Source organism: Ranitomeya variabilis, chromosome 6 (assembly GCF_051348905.1).
Source record: "Ranitomeya variabilis isolate aRanVar5 chromosome 6, aRanVar5.hap1, whole genome shotgun sequence".
Lineage (NCBI taxonomy): Eukaryota > Metazoa > Chordata > Amphibia > Anura > Dendrobatidae > Ranitomeya > Ranitomeya variabilis.
The window spans coordinates 16,661,061-16,685,937 of record NC_135237.1 but is presented as its reverse complement, the minus strand read 5'-3'; the positions used below and the strand labels follow the sequence as shown (position 1 = coordinate 16,685,937).

General features: G+C 46.2%; 1 protein-coding gene across 2 annotated transcripts; it reads right to left on the bottom strand.

Moving 5' to 3' along the window:
- Positions 1–17,331: 17,331 nt before the first annotated feature.
- Positions 17,332–23,425, bottom strand: LOC143781368 (uncharacterized). Of its 2 annotated transcripts, none has more exons than XM_077267939.1 (3): positions 23,221–23,425; positions 19,471–19,537; positions 17,332–19,330 (listed from the first exon to the last, which is right to left on the bottom strand). In XM_077267939.1, exon 3 carries the CDS (start codon positions 19,278–19,280, stop codon positions 18,117–18,119), a length of 1,164 nt encoding a protein of 387 aa, XP_077124054.1. In that variant the 5' UTR covers positions 19,281–19,330; positions 19,471–19,537; positions 23,221–23,425; the 3' UTR covers positions 17,332–18,116. The 2 variants fall into 2 exon arrangements, with proteins under 2 accessions (XP_077124054.1, XP_077124055.1); XM_077267940.1 differs by having other exon boundaries at positions 23,044–23,232.
- Between the last annotated feature and the right edge of the window lie 1,452 nt (positions 23,426–24,877).

Genomic DNA, 24,877 nt, shown 5'->3' with positions numbered 1-24,877 from the left:
AGGATGTTGCAGGCAGCAGATCGCTCTCCACGGTGTCTCCACACTCTGTCACGTCTGTCACATGTGCTCAGTGTGAACCTGCTTTCATCTGTGAAGAGCACAGGGCGCCAGTGACTAATTTGCCAATCCTGGTGTTCTGTGGCAAATGCCAAGCATCCTGCACGGTGTTGGGCTGTGAGCACAACCCCCATCTGTGGACGTCGGGCACTCAGACCATCCTCATGGAGTCGGTTTCTAACCGATTGTGCAGACACATGCACATTTGTGGCCTGCTGGAGGTCATTTTGCAGGGCTCTGGCAGTGCTCCTCTTTGTACAAAGGCTGAGGTACCGGTCCTGCTGCTGGGATGTTGCCCTCCTACGGCCCCCTCCACGTCTCCTGATGTACTGGCCTGTCTCCTGGTAGCGCCTCCAGCCTCTGGAGAGTACTGGCAGGATAACAGATCACAGCAGAAGGGGTTAAATAGGCAGATGGTCACAACAAAGTCCAAGGTCAGGCAACAGATCAAGCATGCAGAACTCAAGGCACAGGGAGCACAAACCTCACAAGCTGAATGTACGTCTGGCAGAGATCTGGAAGACATAGCTCAGTTCAGTAGCATGGCAATAACCTGGAATAATTAACACATGGAGACAGCCGATGCCTCAGTCTCAAATTGGATAGTCGAGCTGTCAATCAACACACTGACAGCTCAGCACGCCCCTGTACCAGATTGGATGGCCAAGCTGTCAATCAAAGTACTGACAGCTTCAGCACACCCTTATACCAGTTTGGATGGCCGAGCAGTCAGTAACTGCACACACACACACTGAGGGGTGGAACTGTGACATTCTGCACCTATCGCTGAGCAGGAACCTAATCCCTGCCTGACCCTAGCAATTGGCCCTACATAGGGAGTGGACAGGGTTAAACTAGTCAGTCCCCACTACAACTAAAGAGAGGGAAGACACTTAGTTTGAGAAGACAACCAAGACGTCACACCAGTAATCCTCCACAGTTCCTCAGGGCAAGACACTAGCCGCCTGCTAGAACCTCCAACCAGACTGGGGTACATAAGAGCTAACACCCACACCATGCTGCAGCAATTGAATGTATTTAAACCTTCAGCACAGGTTTGTGATTAGCAGCAGAAGGTGGAGGTAACTATTGGGTCATAGAGGAAGAAGGATATCGCTCTGTTATGGACCTGGTGGTTAGGAGCACCCGGAATGACCAGATGAGCAAACTAGTAATCGGAACAAGCTCTGGGAAAGTGGGAACTCTGCTGACCGCAAACACTACTCCTATCACACACACTAGAAATAGCCGTGGAGCGTACCTAACTCTCCCTAGACGCCTCTTCACAGCCTAAGAGCTAACTACCCCTAAAGATAGAAATAGAAGCCTAACCTTGCCTCAGAGAAATTCCCCAAAGGTAAAGGCAGCCCCCCACATATATTGACTGTGAGTTAAGAGGAAAGTCACAAACACAGGAATGAAACAGGTTTCAGCAAAGGAGGCCAGACTTCACTAAATAGTCAGAGGATAGAAAAGGAAACTATGCGGTCAGCACAAAAAACTACAAAAACCACGCAGAGTATGCAAAAAGACCCCCACACCGACTCACGGTGTGGAGGTGCAACACTGCACCCCAGAGCTTCCAGCTAGCAAGGAAATATCATGATAGCTGTTATGGGCCTGGTGGTTAGGTGCACCCAGAATGACCTGATGGTTAAACTGGAAATCGGGACAAGCTCTGGGAAGTGGGAACTCTGCTGACCGCAAACCCTAATCCTATAACACACAACTAGAAATAGCTGTGGAGCGTACCTAACTCTCCCTAGACGCCTCTTCACAGCCTAAGAGCTAACTACCCCTAAAGATAGGAAATAAAGCCTTACCTTGCCTCAGAGAAATTCCCCCAAAGGTAAAGACAGCCCCCCACATATATTAACTGTGAGTTAAGAGGAAAGTCACAAACACAGGGATGAAACAGGTTTCAGCAAAGGAGGCCAGGCTTACTAGATAGACTGAGGATAGGAAAGGGATCTATGCGGTCAGCACAAAAAACTACAAAAAGCCACGCAGAGTGTCGACTCACGGTGTGGAGGTGCAACCCTGCGCCCCCAGAGCTTCCAGCTAGCAAGGCAATATCATGTTAGCAAGCTGGACAGAACTTAGCATGTACTAAGAAATATATTCAGAACGCAATAAACAATAAATAAGCTAGCAGGGACTTAGCTTCTGTTGGAACAGTCAGGTCATCAGAGAAATCCAAGAGAGATCTGAACCAGTACTGAAACATTGACAGCAGGCATGAGGCAACGATCTGACTGGAGTTAAATAGAAAAGCCAGCCTAGCGATAAACGAGGGCAGCTGGGAAAGCAACCTCAAGGATCAGCAGTACCACTCAAAGCCACCAGAGGGAGTCCAAAGACAGAACTCACTGAAGTACCATTCATGACCACAGGAGGGAGTCCAAGAATGGAATTCACAACAGTACCCCCCCCTTGAGGAGGGGTCACCGAACCCTCACCAGGGCCCCCAGGCCGATCAGGACGAGCCAAATGAAAGGCACGAACTAAATCGGCAGCATGGACATCAGAGGCAACAACCCAGGAATTATCCTCCTGACCATAGCCCTTCCACTTGACCAGGTACTGAAGCCTCCGCCTGGAGAGACGAGAATCTAAGATCTTCTCCACCACGTACTCCAACTCGCCCTCAACCAACACCGGAGCAGGAGGCTCAGCAGAAGGAACCACAGGCACAACGTACCGCCGCAACAAGGACCTATGAAATACGTTGTGAATGGCAAACGACACCGGAAAATCCAGGCGAAAGGACACAGGATTAAGGATTTCCAATATCTTGTACGGACCAATGAAGCGAGGCTTAAATTTGGGAGAGGAGACCTTCATAGGAACAAATCGAGAAGACAGCCATACCAAATCCCCAACACGAAGTCGGGGACCCACACCGCGGCGGCGGTTGGCAAAACGCTGAGCCTTCTCCTGTGACAACTTCAAGTTGTCCACCACATGATTCCAGATCTGCTGCAACCTATCTACCACAGAATCCACCCCAGGACAGTCAGAAGGCTCCACATGTCCCGAGGAAAAACGAGGATGGAAACCAGAGTTGCAGAAAAATGGGGAACCCAGGGTGGCGGAACTAGCCCGATTATTAAGGGCAAATTCAGCCAACGGCAAGAAGGTCACCCAATCATCCTGATCAGAAGAGACAAAACACCTCAAATAAGCCTCCAGAGTCTGATTAGTTCGCTCCGTTTGTCCATTAGTCTGTGGATGAAAAGCGGACGAAAACGACAAATCAATGCCCATCCTACCACAAAAGGATCGCCAGAACCTGGAAACAAACTGTGATCCTCTGTCCGACACAATATTCTCAGGAATGCCGTGTAAACGGACCACGTTCTGGAAGAACACAGGAACCAGATCGGAAGAGGAAGGCAGCTTAGGCAAAGGAACCAAATGGACCATCTTGGAGAAACGATCACATATCACCCAGATGACAGACATGCCCCGAGACACCGGAAGATCAGAAATGAAATCCATAGAGATGTGTGTCCAAGGTCTCTTCGGGACAGGCAAGGGCAAGAGCAACCCGCTGGCACGAGAACAGCAAGGCTTAGCTCGAGCACAAGTCCCACAGGACTGCACAAAAGACCGCACATCCCTAGACAAGGACGGCCACCAAAAGGACCTGGCCACCAGATCCCTGGTGCCAAAAATTCCCGGGTGCCCTGCCAACACCGAGGAATGAACCTCGGAAATGACTCTACTGGTCCACCTAGCAGGCACAAACAATCTGTCAGGTGGACAAGAGTCAGGCCTACCAGCCTGAAATCTCTGCAACACACGTCGCAGATCCGGAGAAATAGCTGACAAGATAACTCCTTCCTTAAGAATACCCACAGGTTCAGCGACTCCAGGAGCATCAGGCACAAAGCTCCTAGACAGAGCATCGGCCTTCACATTCTTCGAACCTGGTAAATACGAGACCACAAAGTCAAAACGGGAGAAATACAATGACCAGCGGGCCTGTCTAGGATTCAGGCGTTTAGCAGACTCGAGATACATCAGATTTTTGTGATCAGTCAAAACCACCACACGATGCTTAGCACCCTCGAGCCAATGACGCCACTCCTCAAATGCCCACTTCATGGCCAACAACTCCCGATTGCCCACATCATAATTTCGCTCTGCAGGCGAAAACTTCCTAGAGAAAAAGGCACAAGGTCTCATAGTAGAGGAACCAGGACCTCTCTGAGACAAAACGGCCCCTGCCCCAATCTCCGAAGCATCCACCTCAACCTGAAAGGGCAGTGAGACATCAGGCTGGCACAAAACAGGCGCCGAAGTAAACCGGCGTTTCAACTCCTGGAAAGCCTCCACGGCAGCAGGAGCCCAGTTAGCTACATCAGAGCCTTTCTTGGTCATATCCGTCAAAGGTTTAACAACGCTAGAAAAATTAGCGATAAAACGACGGTAAAAGTTAGCAAAACCCAAGAACTTCTGAAGACTCTTAACTGACGAGGGCTGAGTCCAATCATGAATAGCTCGGACCTTGACTGAGTCCATCTCCACAGCAGAAGGGGAAAAAATGAACCCTAAAAAGGGAACCTTCTGTACACCAAAGAGACACTTTGAGCCTTTAACAAACAAAGAATTTTCACGCAAAATCTTGAAAACCATCCTGACCTGTTCTACATGCGAGTCCCAATCATCAGAAAAAAACAGAATATCGTCCAGATAAACGATCAAAAATTTATCCAGATACTTCCGGAAAATGTCATGCATAAAGGACTGAAAAACTGAAGGTGCATTAGAGAGCCCAAATGGCATCACCAAGTACTCAAAATGACCTTCGGGCGTATTGAATGCGGTTTTCCATTCATCTCCTCGCTTAATGCGCACAAGGTTGTACGCACCACGAAGATCTATCTTGGTGAACCACTTGGCACCTTTAATCCGGGCAAACAAGTCAGACAACAGCGGCAAAGGATACTGAAATTTGACAGTGATCTTATTTAAGAGCCGATAGTCAATACAAGGCCTCAAAGATCCGTCCTTTTTGGCCACAAAAAAGAATCCCGCACCAAGAGGGGAAGAAGAAGGACGGATATGCCCCTTCTCCAGAGACTCTCTAATATATGAACGCATAGCGGTATGTTCAGGTACCGACAGGTTAAATAATCTTCCCTTAGGAAACTTACTGCCTGGAATCAACTCTATTGCGCAGTCACACTCCCTATGAGGAGGCAGTGCACTGGACTCAGACTCACTGAAGACATCCTGATAATCAGACAAATACTCAGGAACTTCCGAAGGCGTAGAAGAAGCAATAGACACAGGCAGGGAATCCCCATGATTTCCACGGCATCCCCAACTTGACACTGACATGGCCTTCCAATCCAAGACTGGATTATGGGTCTGCAACCATGGCAACCCCAAAACAACCAAATCATGCATTTTATGTAGAACGAGAAAACGTATAACCTCTCGATGTTCAGGAGTCATACACATGGTAACCTGTGTCCAAAACTGCGGTTTATTTGCTGCCAATGGTGTAGCATCAATACCCCTAAGAGGGATAGGATTTTCTAATGGCTCAAGAACAAAACCACAGCGCTTGGCAAATGACAGATCCATAAGACTCAGGGCAGCACCTGAATCTACAAACGCCATGGCAGGATAAGATGACAGTGAACAAATCAAAGTTACAGATAGAATAAATTTAGGTTGCAAATTACCAACGGTGACAGGACTAACAACCTTAGTTAGACGTTTAGAGCATGCTGAGATAACATGTGTAGAATCACCACAGTAGTAACACAAGCCATTCTGGCGTCTATGAATTTTCCGCTCATTTCTAGTCAGGATTCTATCACATTGCATTAAATCAGGTGTTTGTTCAGACAGCACCATAGGTGAATTTACGGTTTTTCTATCACATTGCCTTAAATCAGGTGCCTGTTCAGACAACACCATAAGGGAATTTGCGGTTTTGCGCTCCCGCAACCGCCGGTCAATTTGAATAGCCAGGGCCATGGAATCATTTAGACCTGTGGGAATAGGGAAACCCACCATCACATTCTTAATGGCTTCAGAAAGGCCATTTCTAAAATTTGCGGCCAGTGCACACTCGTTCCACTGAGTCAGCACGGACCATTTCCGAAATTTTTGGCAATACACTTCAGCCTCGTCCTGCCCCTGAGACATAGCCAGCAAGGCCTTTTCTGCCTGAATCTCAAGATTGGGTTCCTCATAAAGTAAACCGAGCGCCAGAAAAAACGCATCAATATCAGCCAATGCCGGATCTCCTGGCGCCAGCGAGAAGGCCCAATCCTGAGGGTCGCCCCGTAAAAAAGACATAACAATTTTCACTTGCTGAGCGGAGTCTCCAGATGAACAGGGTCTCAGGGACAAAAATAATTTACAATTATTCCTGAAATTTCTAAACTTAAATCGGTCTCCGAAAAACAATTCAGGAATCGGTATCTTAGGTTCTGACATAGGATTTCTGGTAACATAATCTTGTATGCCCTGCACACGAGCAGCAAGCTGGTCCACACTTGTAATCAAGGTCTGGACATTCATGTCTGCAGCAAGCTTGAGCCACTCAGAGGTAAAGGGGAAAAGAAAAAAAAATGAGAGAGAGAAAAAAAAAAAAAAAAAAAAACCTCAGAATTTTCTTTCTTATAATCCCGCTTCTGCAATGCATTTAACATTTAATACTGGCCTGGCAAACTGTTATGACCCCAATGGCGAGGGTCTCAGAGAAATAGGTAAGTCTGCGAAGTACAAAAATCCAGCTCATAGGGCAGTGGTAACTGGGTTGACCATATATCTACTCCTAACGCCATCACTAGAAGTAGCCGGGGAACATGCCTACGTTGGTCGCTAGATGTCTCGCGCCAGCCGGAGAACTAACTACCCCTAGAAGAGGAAAACAAAGACCTCTCTTGCCTCCAGAGAAAGGACCCCAAAAGTTGGATACAAGCCCCCCACAAATAATAACGGTGAGGTAAGAGGAAATGACAAACATAGAAATGAACTAGGTTTAGCAAAGAGAGGCCCGCTTACTAATAGCAGAATGTAGTAAGATAACTTATATGGTCAACAAAAACCCTATCAAACATCCACGCTGGAAATTCAAGAACCCCCGAACCGTCTAACGGCCCGGGGGGAGAACACCAGCTCCCTAGAGCTTCCAGCAAGGACAGGATACAGATTAAGTACAAGCTGGACAAAAATGCAAACAAAAACAAATAACAAAAAGCAAGAAAGCAGACTTAGCTTAATCTAGCAGGAAACCAGGATCAGTAGACAAGAGCACAACAGATTAGCTCTGATTACAACGTTGCCAGGCATTGAACTGAAGGTCCAGGGAGCTTATATAGCAACACCCCTGAACTAACGGCCCAGGTGAGCATACAAGGGATGACTGACATATCCATAGTCAAATCACTAGTAACCACTAGAGGGAGCCAAAAAGCAAATTCACAACACATAACATCCTTAAGGGCCTCAGAGAGACCCTTTCTAAAAATTGCTGCCAGGGCACACTCATTCCATTGAGTAAGCACAGACCACTTTCTAAACTTCTGACAATATACCTCTGCTTCATCCTGACCCTGACACAAAGCCAGCAAGGCATTCTCTGCCTGATCCTCTGAATTAGGTTCGTCATAAAGCAATCCAAGCGCCAGAAAAAACGCATCTACATTAAGCAATGCAGGATCTCCTGGCGCAAGGGAGAATGCCCAGTCTTGAGGGTCGCCACGTAACAAAGAAATAATAATTTTTACTTGCTGAATGGGGTCACCAGAGGAGCGGGGTTTCAAAGCAAGAAACAGTCTACAATTATTTTTGAAATTCAGAAACTTAGATCTATCCCCAGAAAACAAATCAGGAATTGGAATTCTAGGCTCTAACATCGGATTCTGAACTACATAATCTTGAATGCTTTGGACCCTTGCAGCGAGTTGATCCACACAAGAGGACAGACCTTGAATATCCATATCTACACCTGAGTCCTGAACCACCCAGAGATTAAGGGGAAAAGAGAGACAAAACACACTGCAGAGAAAAAAAAATGGGTTCAGAACTTCTCTTATCCCTCTTTTGAGATGCATTAACACTTTGCTGGCCAGCTGTACTGTTATGGACCTGGTGGTTAGGAGCACCCGGAATGACCAGATGAGCAAACTAGTAATCGGAACAAGCTCTGGGAAAGTGGGAACTCTGCTGACCGCAAACACTACTCCTATCACACACACTAGAAATAGCCGTGGAGCGTTCCTAACTCTCCCTAGACGCCTCTTCACAGCCTAAGAGCTAACTACCCCTAAAGATAGAAATAGAAGCCTAACCTTGCCTCAGAGAAATTCCCCAAAGGTAAAGGCAGCCCCCCACATATATTGACTGTGAGTTAAGAGGAAAGTCACAAACACAGGAATGAAACAGGTTTCAGCAAAGGAGGCCAGACTTCACTAAATAGTCAGAGGATAGAAAAGGAAACTATGCGGTCAGCACAAAAAAATACAAAAACCACGCAGAGTATGCAAAAAGACCCCCACACCGACTCACGGTGTGGAGGTGCAACACTGCACCCCAGAGCTTCCAGCTAGCAAGGAAATATCATGATAGCAAGCTGGACAAGAATTAAGCAGTACTAAGAAATATATTCAGGCAGCAGTAACAACAAATGAACTAGCAGGGACTTAGCTTCTTCTGGAGTAGACAGGTCCTCAGAGAAGTCCAAGAGAGATCTGAACCAATACTGATACATTGACAGCTGGCATGAAGTAACGATCTGAGTAGAGTTAAATAGGGAAGCCAGACTAACAATAAACTAGGGCAGCTGAGAAAGCAAGGCTCAGAGACCAGCAGTTCCGCTCAAAGCCACCAGAGGGAGTCCAAGAGCAGAACTAACCAAAGTACCATTCATGACCACAGGAGGGAGTCTGAGAAATGGAATTCACAACATCGCTCCATAACAGAGATGCAAAAATCAAGAAGGTGCTTGAGCTAAATGCAAAGACCTTCTACAGCCAGATCTAGGATGACTCTGTCACACCTGACACAACCGTGACAGTACCCCACCTTCTACGAGTGGCCTCCGGACACTCAGGACCCAGTTTCTCAGGAAGAGAGGCATGGACCGAATGAACCAGTCTAGAGGCATTCACCTCTGATTCTGAAACCCACATCCCTTCTTCTGGACCATAATGCCTCCAGTGCACCAAGTACTGCAGGGAACGAAGCTGAAGACGAGAATCAACAACACTCGAAATCTGGAACTCCAAATTACCAGCAACAATGATTGGGGGTGGTGGCAGGGGAGAGGACTCAAGAAGTTCCACATACTTCTTGAGCAGAGACCTGTGGAACAAGAGCCTGGGGTAACTCAAGACAAAAAGCTGCAGGGTTAATGACGGCGGGTATTTTATAGGGGCCAAAAAACCTAAGTCCCAATTTCCAGGAAGGGATCTTCAACCTGATATTCCTGGGCTGCCATCAGGGAATTACGGCCCTTACTCCTGTATGGGGCCTGATGAGCAGCATCACAGAGGGGGCCCGCTCTTGTGCCTCTGCTCACCGGGTCCCATCGTGCACTAAAGCGCGGCGCACAAGTCGGCGCTGGGGCTTGGGAGCTTTCTTGGAGTGTGCACAGTCATCTATCCTTGACAGCTGCACAGCTCCCATCCCATCCATCTTCTCTGTACTTGCGTTTAGGCGACGGCACATACCCGATGATGTTATCGCGTACGCTATGACATGTACCGGATGCTAGAAGCAGACGTGCACCTGCAGGGGATCGTCAGGGCGGTAAGTATAAAAAACGTTTGTTTTCTTTATAAAATGAATTAAATGGGTGAGGGGAGGAGGGGGAACTGCACATGATGAAGTGGGGGTAAAGGCGACTGCACATGATGAAGTGGGGAGGGGGACTGCACATGATGAATTGGGGGTGGGGGGGACTGCACATGATGAAGTGTGTGCGGAAGTGAGGGCGACTGCACATGATGAAGTGGGGGAGGGGGACTGCAAATGATGAAGTGTGTGGTGGTGAGGGGAACTGCACATGATGAAGTGTGTGGGGGAGGGGACTACACATGATGGAGTGGGAAAAGTGGGCCTGCAAATGATGAAGTGGTTGGGAGGGGGACTGCACATGATGAAGTGGGGAGGAGGGGGACTGCACATGATGAAGTGTGTGGTGGTGAGGGGGACTGCACATGATGAAGTGTGTGGGGGAGGGGGACTGCACATGATGGAGTGGGAAAAGTGGGCCTGCAAATGATGAAGTGGTGTGGAGGGGGACTGCGCATGATGAAGTGGGGGAGAGGGGGACAGCACATGATGAAGTGAGCAGGTGATAAAGGGCTGCAAATAATGAAGGGGGATGAACTAAGGGGGACTGCAAGTTAAAGTGGGGGGAGGGGACTTAAAATGATGAAGTGGATGGTGAGGGGACTACAAATGATGAATTGGGAACCCCGTCAAGCTTCACAATCTCATTAACAAAAACCTGAGCAAGAGTCTTGGTGTTCAGAAGTGCCGGTAATGAGATGAAATGAACCATTTTGCTGAATTTATCCACAACCACCAAAGCCACAGTCTTGCCTGACAATACCGGTAGGCAGTGTTGGACTGGGGTGCCAAGGGCCCACCACTTTTCAGCCACATGCAAATGTGACAATATCCTCAATCACAAATCTATACAACAATGAACTGGGTAGATTGTTAAATGAATAAGATGCTGTCTTTGTCTGTACATACTGATTCAACTATATTGTGCCAAGAACTGCTCATATAAGAGGGTGGTGGACCACTCTTGCATGGGGGCCCACCAGAGGATTCTCCTGTAGGCCAGTCCAAGCCTGCCGGAAGGTCAGTGATAAAATCCATGGACAAGTGTATCCACGGTCTGTTACGAATGGGTAATGGAAGAAGAGGACGAACGGGTATGTGATACTTTAGAACGCGCACAAACACTACAAGCAGATACCTGTTCAACCATATCCTGATGCACCCGGGTCACAAAAAATGACTAGAAAAGAGATCTGCGGTTGCCTTACCCCCTGGATGACCAGCAAGTACAGAGTTATGATGTTCCATAATTACTTTACGGTGCAAATCAAATGGTACAAATGACCTCCCCAAAGGGCAGGAGTCTGGGGCGTCCCCGAGCCTCCAACACCTCACCCTCCAGGTCAGGACATAAAGGCCGAGATTACGATTACTACCCCATCTGCAAAATTGGGGCAGAGTCCTCATGGTCACCACCAGGGAAGCACCGGGACAAAGCCCCAGCCGTGGTGTGTTTAACTCCTGTACGGAAAGTGACCACAACATTTAATCTAGTAAAGAACAAGAACAGGTTCTTGTGGCTCCATAATAATGGCAATAAGATGGACCGCCACCTCCAACCAATGTCGCCACTCCTTGAAATGTTAATTTAATCCTCAAAAGCTGCCTGTTACCCACGTCATAATTTCTCTCAGCCGAGGAAAACATTTGGAAAAAGAAGGCGCATGGACACCATTTACCAGGGGACTTACCCCAAGACAAAACAGTCGCATCCACTTCTATAATAAAAGGTTGAGAAACCTCGGGTTGTCTGAGTAAAGGTGCAGTGTCAAAACAACTCTTTAGAAGGAAAAAGCCCGCTGAGCAGGATCCATTTAGAAAAATCAGACCCCTTCCATGTCCTGTAAGTAAGGGGTTTCACCATTAACGAATAAATTTGCATAAACTTCAGGTAAAAATTATTAAAACCCAGAAAATGCTGTAATGCCTTCAGGTTCTCGGGACGGTCACAATCAAGTACCGCATGAACCTTCTCTGGATGCATCCGAAAACCTGAACATGACAACAGGAACCCCTAGAAGTGGACCTCCTGGACGGCGAAAACACATTTCTCTAGTTTGGCATAAAGCTTGTTATCCCATAATATCTGAAGCCTCTGTCTTACATGCCCCCGATGTGTCTCCAAATCAGGTGAAATTAGCCAAAACATCAGAAAGACCACCACAAACCTGACCACCAAATGATGGAAAATATCATTAAAGGGAACCTATCACCCCCAAAATGGAAGTTGAGCTAAGCCCACCGCCATCAGGGGCTTATCTCCAGCATTCTGTAATGCATTCTGTAATGCTGTAGATAAGCCCCCGATGTAACCTGAAAGATGAGAAAAAGAGGTTAGATTATATTCACCCATGGGGCGGTCCCGCTGCGGTCCGGTCCGATGGGCGTCGTGGTCCGGTCCTGGGCCTCCTATCTTTTTACGATGACGTCCTCTTCTGGTCTTCACGCTGCAGCTCTGGCGCAGGCCTACTATATCTGCCTTGTTGAGGGCAGAGCAAAGTACTGCAGTGCGCAGGCACCGGGAAATGTCAGAGAGGCCCAGCTCCTGTGCACTACAGTACTTTGCTCTGCCCTCAACAGGGCAGAAATAGTAGGCCTGCGCCAGAGCTGCAGCGTGAAGACAAGAAGAGGACGACATCGTAAGAAGATAGGAGGCGCTGGACCGGACCGCGACACCCATCGGACCGGGACCGCCCCTGGGTGAGTATAATCTAACCTCTTTTTCTCATATTTCAGGTTACATCGGGGGCTTATCTACAGCATTACAGAATGCATTACAGAATGCTGGAGATAAGCCCCTGATGGCGGTGGGCTTAGCTCAACTTCCAGTTTGGAGGTGACAGGGTCCCTTTAATGAAATGCTGGAAGACCACAGGTGCATTGGTCAGGAAGAAAGGCATGACCAGACTCTCGAAATGCCCCTTGGGGGTATTGAACGCCGTTTTCCATTTATCCCCTTCTCTGATTCTAACCAGGTTGTAGGCCCCCCTTAAATCCAACTTGGAGAACACCTTAGTTCCCACAACTTGGCTGAACAGATCCAGAATCAGAGGAAGAGGGTATGGATGTATGTTTTTTTTTTTATGTATGGAGCATTATATGGGGCCCATTATACTGTATGCAACATTATATAGGGCCATTATACTGTATGGAGCACTATTTGGGGCCTATTGTATTGTATGGAGTAATATAAGGTGCCCATTATACTGTATGGAGCATTATATGGGGCCCTTTATACTGTATGGATCATTATATGGAGTACTGTGTGGGGTCATTATACTGTATAGAGCACTATGTGGGGCCCATTATACTATATGGAGTATTTTATGGGGCCTATAATACTGTATGACGTAATATATGGGGCTCATAATACTGTATGGTGTAATATATGGGGCTCATAATACTGTATGGAGCAATATATGGGGGCCATTATTCTGAATGGAGCAATTTATGGGATGCTGTATACTGTATAAAGCAATATATGGTACCCATTGTTCCATATGGAGCAATATATGGGGCAACTATACTGCATGGAGGACTGTGGAGCCATTATACTGTATGGAGCATTATATAGTGCCCATTATAGTGAGCTATTATTCTGTAATGAGCAATATATAGGGCTCATTATACTGTATGAAGCATTATATGGGGCCCAGTATACTGAATGGCGCATATGTAACCCGTTATACTGTATGGAGGACTATGTGGGGCCCATTATACTGAATGGAGGATGATACTGTGTGGTCCATATTGATAAGGCTGCAGTCACACTGAGCTCCGAGGATGCTCCAGTTTCTGAGCTATTGTAGAATTTACAGTAGATATCACTCATGTAAGAAGTAAATTCTTTGGCATTGTACTATAAATATATTTATCATCTGTGCATCATGAATTGTGGTTTGTGTTAAATGGGCCCACTGAGACTTTCGCCTGGAGCCGGCCCTGGGAAGGAGTCAGGGTGCTCGCTCTACCCTTATTCTCAATAGCAATTGAGCCTTTGGCAGCAGAGCTGAGAATATCAGCAATAGTGAAGGGGTTAAACATGGTTCTTTGATTGACAAAGTCGCTCTTTTAGTGGACGATCTGTTACTATTTCTCCATAATAAGTCACCTTGGAATCTTTCAGGTCTTACAATTCATTGGGATGTCTTCTATGACCATCGGCCCGAAGCCGCCGGCATACACGCAACTCTCAGGTCACCTAAAACTAGTGACGCCATTTATGTATTTGGGAATTAAAATTAGTGAAGGATTAACCAACTATGAAAAGGGAAATCTACTCTCAGTTGTGCTCCGATTCCAACAAAATCCAATGCAAGGAGTAAACTCCCGACGTCTGCAGTATTGTGCCACACGGTCCGTATACTGGGTATAATGCCCCAGGCCAACTGCTCGGAGGATCTTCTATATAATTGACAGTATTTTTCGTGACTTGATCTAGAAGAAAGGGATTCAGAGGATTAAGCTACAACCCAAAGATCTACTTTATCTATATAATCGTCTAAGGGGTACTTCCGTCTGTTTGTAACGGAAATCCCGCGTCGCTGATTGGCCGCGACCAATCAGCGACAGGCTTAGTCCAGCCGCAAATTGGCCCCTCCCTAACTCCCCTCCAGTCAGTGCCAGTGTAGCGCCCCATCCCGGACCAACTTTTTACTATTGATGCTGGCTATGCAGCATCACTAGTAAAAAGATGTTTAAAATAATATTTTTTTTTTTTTAAATTGTGCTATTCTCACCTTCCGCCATCCACCGATGCGCGCGATACTGCCGTCAGCTTCCGTTCGCAGTGATGCATTGCAAAATTACCCAGATGACTTAGCGTCGAGACCGCTAAGTCATCTGGGTAATTTTGCAAAGCATCACTGGGAACGGAAGCTGGCGGCGGCGGCAGCATCGCGCGGATCGCCAGAGGGCGAGTATATAACTATTCTTTATTTTATTTTTAACAGGGATATGGTGCCCACACTGCTATATACTGCGTGGGCTGTGCTATATACTATGTGGCTGCTATAAACGACATGCCTGTCTGTTACGTGGGCTGTGTTATATACTGAATGGGCTGTTATATACAGCGTGGCTGCTATATATTACGTGGGCTGTGCTATATACTGTGTGGGCTGTTATATACCGCGTGGCTGCTATATATTACATGGGCTGTGCTATATACTACGTGGCTGTTATATACTATGTGGCTGTGCTATATACTACGTGACTGTCTGTTACGTGGCTGTTATATACTACGTGGCTGCTATATACTATGTGGCTGTCTGTTATATACTACGTGGCTGCTATATACTACGTGACTGTCTGTTATATACTACGTGGCTGTGTTATATACTACGTGGCTGTCTGTTATATACTACGTGGCTGTCTGTTATATACTATGTGGCTGCTATATACTACGTGCCTGTGTTATATACTAAGTGGCTGTTATATACTACGTGGCTGTTATATACTATGTGGCTGCTATATACTACGTGGCTGTCTGTGTTACATGGCTGTCTGTTATATACTATGTGGCTGCTATATACTACGTGCCTGTGTTAGGCTACGTTCACATTTGCGGTCAGCGCCGCTGCGTCGCTGCATGCGTCATGCGCCCCTATATTTAACATGGGGGCGCATGGACATGCGTCGCACTTGCGTTTTGCGCCGCATGCGTCCCTGCGGCGCCCGCGTCCGGGCGCAGAGGACGCAGCAAGTTGCATTTTTGCTGCGTCCAAAATCAATGAAAAAAAGGACGCATGCGGCGCAAAACGCAGCGTTGTGCATGCGTTTTTGTTTGCGTTGTGGCACAACGCAAATGTGAACGTAGCCTTATATACTACGTGGCTGTTATATACTACGTGGCTGTCTGTGTTATATACTATGTGGCTGCTATATACTACATGGCTGTTATATACTACGTGGCTGTCTGTTATATACTACGTGGCTGTCTGTGTTATATACTATGTGGCTGCTATATACTACGTGCCTGTGTTATATACTACGTGGCCGTCCGTGTTACGTGGCTGTGTGTTATATACTATGTGGCTGCTATATACTAAGTGGCTGTGCGAAGCACAACATACATACATACATACATATTCTAGAATACCCGAATCTAGAATCAGGCCACCATCTAGTATAATAATAGTTGTCACCGAGCCTCATTAATGTGGAAAAACTTAAACTACTTGGCGCTTAATAAGTGAACAGAGTTTGATCTTTGGAAATGAAAAAGTATGTGCACAATAACCCAAATGTAAAGTGAGGGGGTTAGATAGGACCCCGTGATTGAGAGCTCAAAACGCTAATGTGCCTCATTAGAATAAGTGTTGGCAGCGCTCGCAGTTTGTGGAACGGCCGGAGACATCAAGCGATAAACAATAGGGGAAGCACGGTGGCTCAGTGGTTAGCACTGCAGCGATGTTCTCCGTGTTTCCTCCCACACTCCCAAGGACATACTGATAAGGAATGCAGATTGTGAGCCCCATTGGGAACAGTGATGATGATGTGGGATTAATGGCGCTATACAAGTATCATTAATATAGACGACGGAGTGCAGGTTCACTTTTGGGCTCTCTGCTCCGTTGTAGCAGCGCTCTTCACCGATCAAGACCGTGCGGCTCCCATCGGTCACATAATCATGTATTGACCATTTCTCCAATGTGTATAGGAAAGTCCTGACAGAGGCTGGTGTCAGAGGATGGGGCAGCAGAACATTGATATGACTGATCTTTAGTTCTTCCGAGAGAAAAGTCATTCAGTGTCTGAAAAACTCCACTCTCCCCATTCTGAACTCAGTGATAAGTGGAAGTAGTGGTGTCGGCGAGAACATGAAACTATGTTAAGTGTAAGGCCAGCTGTACACATAGCTACTATAACGCTACAGCAGGGAACTACAAACCCCAGCATGCTATTAAAGTGAAGGCTACCAGGACAACCTGATGTAAATGTACAATGCCGAAATAAAATATAAGGTCAGCAGTGATGAGCGAGCTCGGGTGTTATGTTCGGGTCCCTGCATGATTCGTTGCCGTCACACAGCCTCAACACATGCAGGGATTGCCTATTTGTTAGGGGGTCCCGTGCTCAGGTGTCTGACAACCACAAGTCATGCAGCCGCGGGAACTAGAACATAATATACGAGCTCTGATAAGATGTCCTAGCACGTTCACTCATCACTAATGGTCAGGCATAGCCTGGCCCCACCAGAAAACGACATATTGGGAAGAAATACTAGGATGGCCAACGTCGGGAAAGTCAAGGTGTAGAGGATCATCTTGTGGCCCTTCGCCTCCTTCACATGTTGCAGGGTTATTTCTCTTATCACCTCTTTCCTCCTGGATTGTCAGCTCTTGTGAACAGGACTCTCACTCATCTGATTTTTCTTCTACTTGCATCCCCTGAATTACAAAGTGTTGTGGAATATACATATATAAAAAAATAAGACCAGAGACGATGTAGAAAAACAACTAAAGCAACTTTATTGAAGAGCCCATGACACACACCCAGCGTTGGCTCCAGATCACTGGAAATGCACAGAATTCAGATCAAGTGGAAACTATAGAACAAGCTGAACAAACAATTCTCCTTGAGTCGTACGGACTGAAATGAAATCTTATTTTTTCTCTTCCTCTTCTGCCCCCGAATTACTATGTAAATAGATCCTCACTAACTGCTACTAGCATAAACCTCCAGTAAAGGAGAACCAAGGCGACGAGCTCCGCTGCGGAACGTAGTGATCGATGAAGCCGCAGAGCAAAATGCACAAAGATTAAAGTCAATGAGAAAATCAGCCATCAAGCTGCTCGTTCACCTCATGCGTCTCCATCTCAGAAGCACTTCATAAATGTCCAGCTTTTCTTTACCAGTCCCCTAAATTTCATATCCTTGCATTGTGACTGGCTCCAAAAAAGTAACTCCCACCCTCCCCCCATCCAAGAAAAAAATAAAAAATAAAAAAAAAAATTGAGTACTATTATCTACAACTGGAGAGGTCTAGTATGTTGACCGGTTGGCATGCAACTCTCTCCATCCAAAACCCCCGGAGTGTCACCAGTTCCTCCGGCTGACGTCCCGTCCAGTGAGCGCGTATATGGATTAACTATAGGAAAGTTCCTTGCCCTCTCGCTTATCGATTACATGGTGGACAAGTAGATAACATTACCAATGAACAAGGCATCGGACGGCTCGCTGGAAGAATGATGGGGGTTGGCTTGAAAATTAAAATCTGAGTGTAAAAGCAATTAATTAAAGGATTTTGGCTTCTCAGCATTCTGCATGTTGTGCACCCGGATGTGAGCCTGCAACGTCTCCTCCTTGTTGAAGCTCCTCTCGCACTGGTTGCATGGGAAGGGTTTGTCAGGGGCGTGAGTGGCCTGGTGGGCGACCAGCTGGGTTTTCAGGAAGAAGCTCTCGCTGCATTGAGTGCACTTGAAAGGCTTAGTGTCTGTGTGCACTCCCTCGTGGGTGATGAGCAGGGACTTGTCATTGAAGCTCTTCTCGCAGTGCCGGCACTGGTAGGGTTTGGGTTTCAGGTGGCACTCGCCATGCGCTTCCAGGCTGCTACGGTTCGGGAACCATTTGTTGCAATGGTTGCACTTCTGAGGCTTTTCCCCGGTGTGGGTTCTCTTGTGGGCGACAAGAAGAGACTGGTCGTTGAACTTCTTTTCGCACTGGTCACAATGGAAGGGTTTTCCTTCGCGATGGATGTTGCTATGAGCCGCCAGCAGAGCCGGTTTGGAGAAGCTCTCATCGCACAATGGACATGGGTAGGCCAGTTTCCCAGTATGGATCCTTTGATGGGCCTCCAGAATGGACTTATCTCGAAACCTCTTCTCGCAGTAGTTGCACTGATGAGGCTTATCATCCGACAGCAGGAGAGGGCTGTTGCTGCCACTTGAGATATCGTTTTCGGTCACGGTTCGGATGATGATAGTGTTGGTCACTGGAACTTCAATACGATTGATAGTATTGATAGTATTGATCGTATTGATGGGATTGATGGAATTAATGGGAGTAATCACCATAGGTTGCTGGTGGCTCTGGCGATGAACCATCAGGTCGGACTTGGAGAGGAATCGAGCGTTGCAGACATCGCAGGCGTTGTTCTTCTCGGCTTTGTGAATCTTGCGGTGAGCTTCCAGAGAGGCGCTGTGCTTGAAGCACTTCTCACACTCAGAGCAGTAATACTGTCTCCGTCTTCTCAGGTTCCTCCCGTGGGTTGGGGGAGAGTAGTCGCTATCTTCATCGTCATCATGAATGTTGTCGTCATCCAGTTCGTCATCTAGGGGCACAAAGTCTTCGTCCCTACGTGATCTCTTCACCGGCCTTCTCGTCTCCTCCTCCTCTTCTGGGTCCGGCTCAATGTAGACGTCAATAGTTTCTACATGAGTGGGACTGTCGTCCATTTTCCTGGGAATTCAGACTTGCGTCCTCGCGGCCACTTCTATAAGAACAGCTGAAATAAAGAGAAGATGATAAATCAGGTTAAGTTGGCGACTGCTCTGAGGATCCACAAGATTATCTCCACTTCACTAAAAACCAAACGGCATTTATACAGCTCCACATATAAACTACAGCACAGAGTAAGGAACTCACCAGGAGAAGTGGAGAAAAAAACCTCAGTAATGATCAACAGGGATCACAGCTCCGAACGGGAGGCAACCTGCGGAAATAAAGGAGACTGACATTAAACAACGGCACAGACTTCTATTAAGGCTACTTTCACAATAGCGTCAGACGACGCACTACGAATTGCGTCGTTGCGATGTACCGACACTAGCAGTGAATGCGCCGCACAACGGGGGCAGCGGATGCTGTTTTTCAACGCATCCGCTGCCCCATTGTGAGGTGCGGGGAGGCGGAGGAGGAGTTCCGGCCGCGCACGCGCTGTCGGAAAAGACGGGAACGACGCACCAAAAAACGTTACAAGCAACGTTATTAGGTGGCGACGGTCCGAAGCAACCGTCGCACGACTGTTGCGACGTGTGGCAATGCGTCGCTAATGCAAGTCAATGGTGAAAAAAAGCATCCTGCAAGCACTTTTGCAGGATGCGGTTTTTCTAAAAAAACGACGCATAGCGACGTGCAGTGCACAACGCTAGCGTGAAAGTAGCCTAATACGGCAATTGTTGGAAAGTTCCAGTAATCATGGATAACTGCTACATCTTATATCTTGTAAAGCTGTAAACCACCAGTACAGAATTGAGTAGTATTAATGGCATGCAAATATCCAAAATACATGAATTCATTACTCCAGAGCTGAGATCACTATTCTGCTGGTGCAGTCACTGTGTACATACATTACTGATCCCGAGTTACCTCCTGTATTATACCCCAGAGCTGCACTCACTATTCTGCTGGTGCAGTCACTGTGTACATACATTACTGATCCTGAGATACATCCTGTATTATACCCCAGAGCTGCACTCACTATTCTGCTGGTGCAGTCACTGTGTACATACATTACTGATCCTGAGTTACCTCCTGTATTATACTCCAGAGCTGCACTCACTATTCTGCTGGTGCAGTCACTGTGTACATACATTACTGATCCTGAGTTACATCCTGTATTATACTCCAGAGCTGTGCTCAGTATTCTGCTGGTGCAGTCACTGTGTACATACATTACTGATCCTGAGTTACATCCTGTATTATTATACCCCAGAGCTGCACTCACTATTCTGCTGGTGCAGTCACTGTGTACATACATTACAGATCCCGAGTTACCTCCTGTATTATACTCCAGAGCTGCACTCACTATTCTGCTGGTGCAGTCACTGTGTACATACATTACATTACTGAAGAAAAAAAAAAATGTGACAAAACCAGCTCACCTACTAGGCATTTGTTGTGGGGAAGCCCGGATAACGTGCAGTCTTCACGTAAGGTAATAGAACAAATAGAAGAAAAAATCCAGCTTCCAAAAATATCAAAATTTATTGAAGATAAAATCCAAGATCCAAAAACATTTCTTCTCCTGTGAACCATGTTTTTGGATCTTGGATTTTATCTTCAATAAATTTTGATATTTTTGGAAGCTGGATTTTTTCTTCTATTTGTTCTATTACATTACTGATCCTGAGTTACATACTGTATTATATCCCAGAGCTGCACTCACCCTTCTGCTGGTGCAGTCACTGTGTACATACATTACACTACTGATCCTGAGTTACATCCTGTATTATACTCCAGAGCTGCACTCACTATTCTGCTGGTGCAGTCAATGTGTACATACATTACTGATCCTGAGTTACCTCCTGTATTATACTCCAGAGCTGCACTCACTATTCTGCTGGTGCAGTCACTGTGTACATACATTACATTACTGATCCTGAGTTACATCCTGTATTATACTCCAGAGCTGCACTCACTATTCTGCTGGTGCAGTCACTGTGTACATACATTACTGATCCTGAGTTACCTCCTGTATTATACTCCAGAGCTGCACTCACTATTCTGCTGGTGCAGTCACTGTGTACATACATTACTGATCCTGAGTTACCTCCTGTATTATACTCCAGAGTTGCACTCACTATTCTGCTGGTGCAGTCACTGTGTACATACATTACATTACTGATCCTGAGTTACATCCTGTATTATACTCCAGAGCTGCGCTCACTATTCTGCTGATGCAGTCACTGTGTACATACATTACTGATCCTGAGTTACATCCTGTATTATACTTCAGAGCTGCACTCACTATTCTGCTGGTGCAGTCACTGTGTACATACATTACATTACTGATCCTGAGTTACATCCAGTATTATACCCCAGAGCTGCACTCACTATTCTGCTGGTGCAGTCACTGTGTACATACATTACTGATCCTGAGTTACATCCTGTATTATACTCCAGAGCTGCGCTCACTATTCTGCTGGTGCAGTCACTGTGTACATACATTACATTACTGATCCTGAGTTACATCCTGTATTATACTCCAGAGCTGCACTCACTATTCTGCTGGTGCAGTCACTGTGTACATACATTACTGATCCTGAGTTACATCCTGTATTATACTCCAGAGCTGCACTCACTATTCTGCTGGTGCAGTCACTGTGTACATACATTACATTACTGATCCTGAGTTACATCCTGTATTATACTCCAGAGCTGCACTCACTATTCTGCTGGTGCAGTCACTGTGTACATACATTACATTACTGATCCTGAGTTACATCCTGTATTATACCCCAGAGCTGCACTCACTATTCTGCTGGTGCAGTCACTGTGTACGTACATTACATTAATGATCCTGAGTTACATCCTGTATTATACCCCAGAGCTGCACTCACTATTCTGCTGGTGCAGTCACTGTGTACATACATTACATTACTGATCCTGAGTTACCTCCTGTATTATACCCCAGAGCTGCACTCACTATTCTGCTGGTGCAGTCACTGTGTACATACATTACATTACTGATCCTGAGTTACATCCTGTATTATACCCCAGAGCTGCACTCACTATTCTGCTGGTGCAGTCACTGTGTACATACATTACATTACTGATCCTGAGTTACCTCCTGTATTATCCTCCAGAGCTGCACTCACTATTCTGCTGGTGCAGTCACTGTGTACATACATTACATTACTGATCCTGAGTTACATCCTGTATTATACTCCAGAGCTGCACTCACTATTCTGCTGGTGCAGTCACTGTGTACATACATTACATTACTGATCCTGAGTTACCTCCTGTATTATCCTCCAGAGCTGCACTCACTATTCTGCTGGTGCAGTCACTGTGTACATACATTACATTACTGATCCTGAGTTACATCCTGTATTATACCCCAGAGCTGCACTCCCTATTCTGCTGGTGCAGTCACTGTGTACATACATTACTGATCCTGAGTTACATCCTGTATTATACTCCAGAGCTGCACTCACTATTCTGCTGGTGCAGTCACTGTGTACATACATTACTGATGGTGTGTTTTCCTCCACAGCTGCACTCACTATTCTGCTGGCCTCTCCCTGCACATACTCGTGGGCCCCCGGATGTGACCGGTGCCGGCCGTGTGGTGCGGACGCTGCCGGCATTGTGCGCGGTCCCGGTGTGCGCGCTGAGCTCTCGGTTCCCGCCTCCCGTGCGCTCGGCCTCCCGCCGGTCTCCTCTCATCCCTCCCCGCGCTCGCTCATCGGCCGTCCCGGCTCTCCGTCTGCTCACCACGTTCCCCCGCCTCCCGCCTGGGCCTTCCCAGCCGCGCTTTCTGTAGGCGGACGCAGTGCCCTGGCTCGGAGCGCCCTGTACAGGGTGATATACCGCCCCGATAGCCGCCACTACAGCGCTAGAGCCGGAGAAAAGCGACTTGCGAGCGGTAATCGCTCCGTCCCGGTCACCCACCCGGAGAGCGGCGTCCTCCGACCGCGCGGCGAAGAAGATGAAGCGCCAAAGAGAGCGGCGACGAGAGAAAGAGCCCGGAGGTGACGACACTGCACGTATCCTGCGCCATGACGTCACTGCACGCCCCGCCCACCGCCTTTCTGTGTGAGGAGACTGAGGCGGCGGCCCGGGGCTGCACTGACAGGAAACAGCGCGGCGTGGTGATGGCGGCGATCCTGAGGGAGAATCGTGATAGTGCCCGAGTCCTGACATATCACAGGCACCAAGGGCGACAGCAGCACAGCAGTCACCCAATATACCCACATAATAATAATAATAATAATAATAATAAAAAAGAGCCCCTCAGTGTAACATAATAGTGTTATAATAATACAGGAATGACCATTATATCGTAATAGTGTTATAATAATACAGCGTCACCCGATATATCATACTTATAGTGTTATAATAATACAGCGTCACCCGATATATCATAATAGTGTTATAATAATACAGCGTCACACATATAATAGTGTTATAATAATACAGCCTGTATTATTATAACACTATTATATGTGTGACGCTGTATACAGCGTCACCCGATATATCATAATAGTGTTATAATAAGACAGCGTCACACATATAATAGTGTTATAATAATACAGCGTCACCCGATATATCATAATAGTGTTATAATAAGACAGCGTCACACATATAATAGTGTTATAATAATACAGCGTCACCCGTTATATCGTAATAGTGTTATAATAATACAGCGTCACCCGTTATATCGTAATAGTGTTATAATAATACAGCGTCACCCGATATATCATACTTATAGTGTTATAATAATACAGCGTCACCCGATATATCATACTTATAGTGTTATAATAATACAGCGTCACCCGATATATCATAATAGTGTTATAATAATACAGCGTCACACATATAATAGTGTTATAATAATACAGCGTCACCCGATATATCATAATAGTGTTATAATAATACAGCGTCACCCGATATATCATACTTATAGTGTTATAATAATACAGCGTCACCCGATATATCATAATAGTGTTATAATAATACAGCGTCACACATATAATAGTGTTATAATAATACAGCGTCACCCGATATATCATAATAGTGTTATAATAATACAGCGTCACACATATAATAGTGTTATAATAATACAGCGTCACCCGTTATATCGTAATAGTGTTATAATAATACAGCGTCACCCGTTATATCGTAATAGTGTTATAATAATACAGCGTCACCGATATATCGTAATAGTGTTATAATAATACAGCGTCACCGATATATCGTAATAGTGTTATAATAATACAGCGTCACCCGTTATATCGTAATAGTGTTATAATAATACAGCGTCACCGATATATCGTAATAGTGTTATAATAATACAGCGTCACACATATAATAGTGTTATAATAATACAGCGTCACCCGATATATTGTAATAGTGTTATAATAATACAGCGTCACCGTTATATCGTAATAGTGTTATAATAATACAGCGTCACCGATATATCGTAATAGTGTTATAATAATACAGCGTCACCCGATATATTGTAATAGTGTTATAATAATACAGCGTCACCCGATATATTGTAATAGTGTTATAATAATACAGCGTCACCCATTATATCGTAATAGTG

Excerpts from the sequence above, each read along its gene's own strand:
- LOC143781368 (XM_077267939.1), bottom strand. The coding sequence starts at position 19,280 with ATGGACGACAGTCCCACTCATGTAGAAACTATTGACGTCTACATTGAG.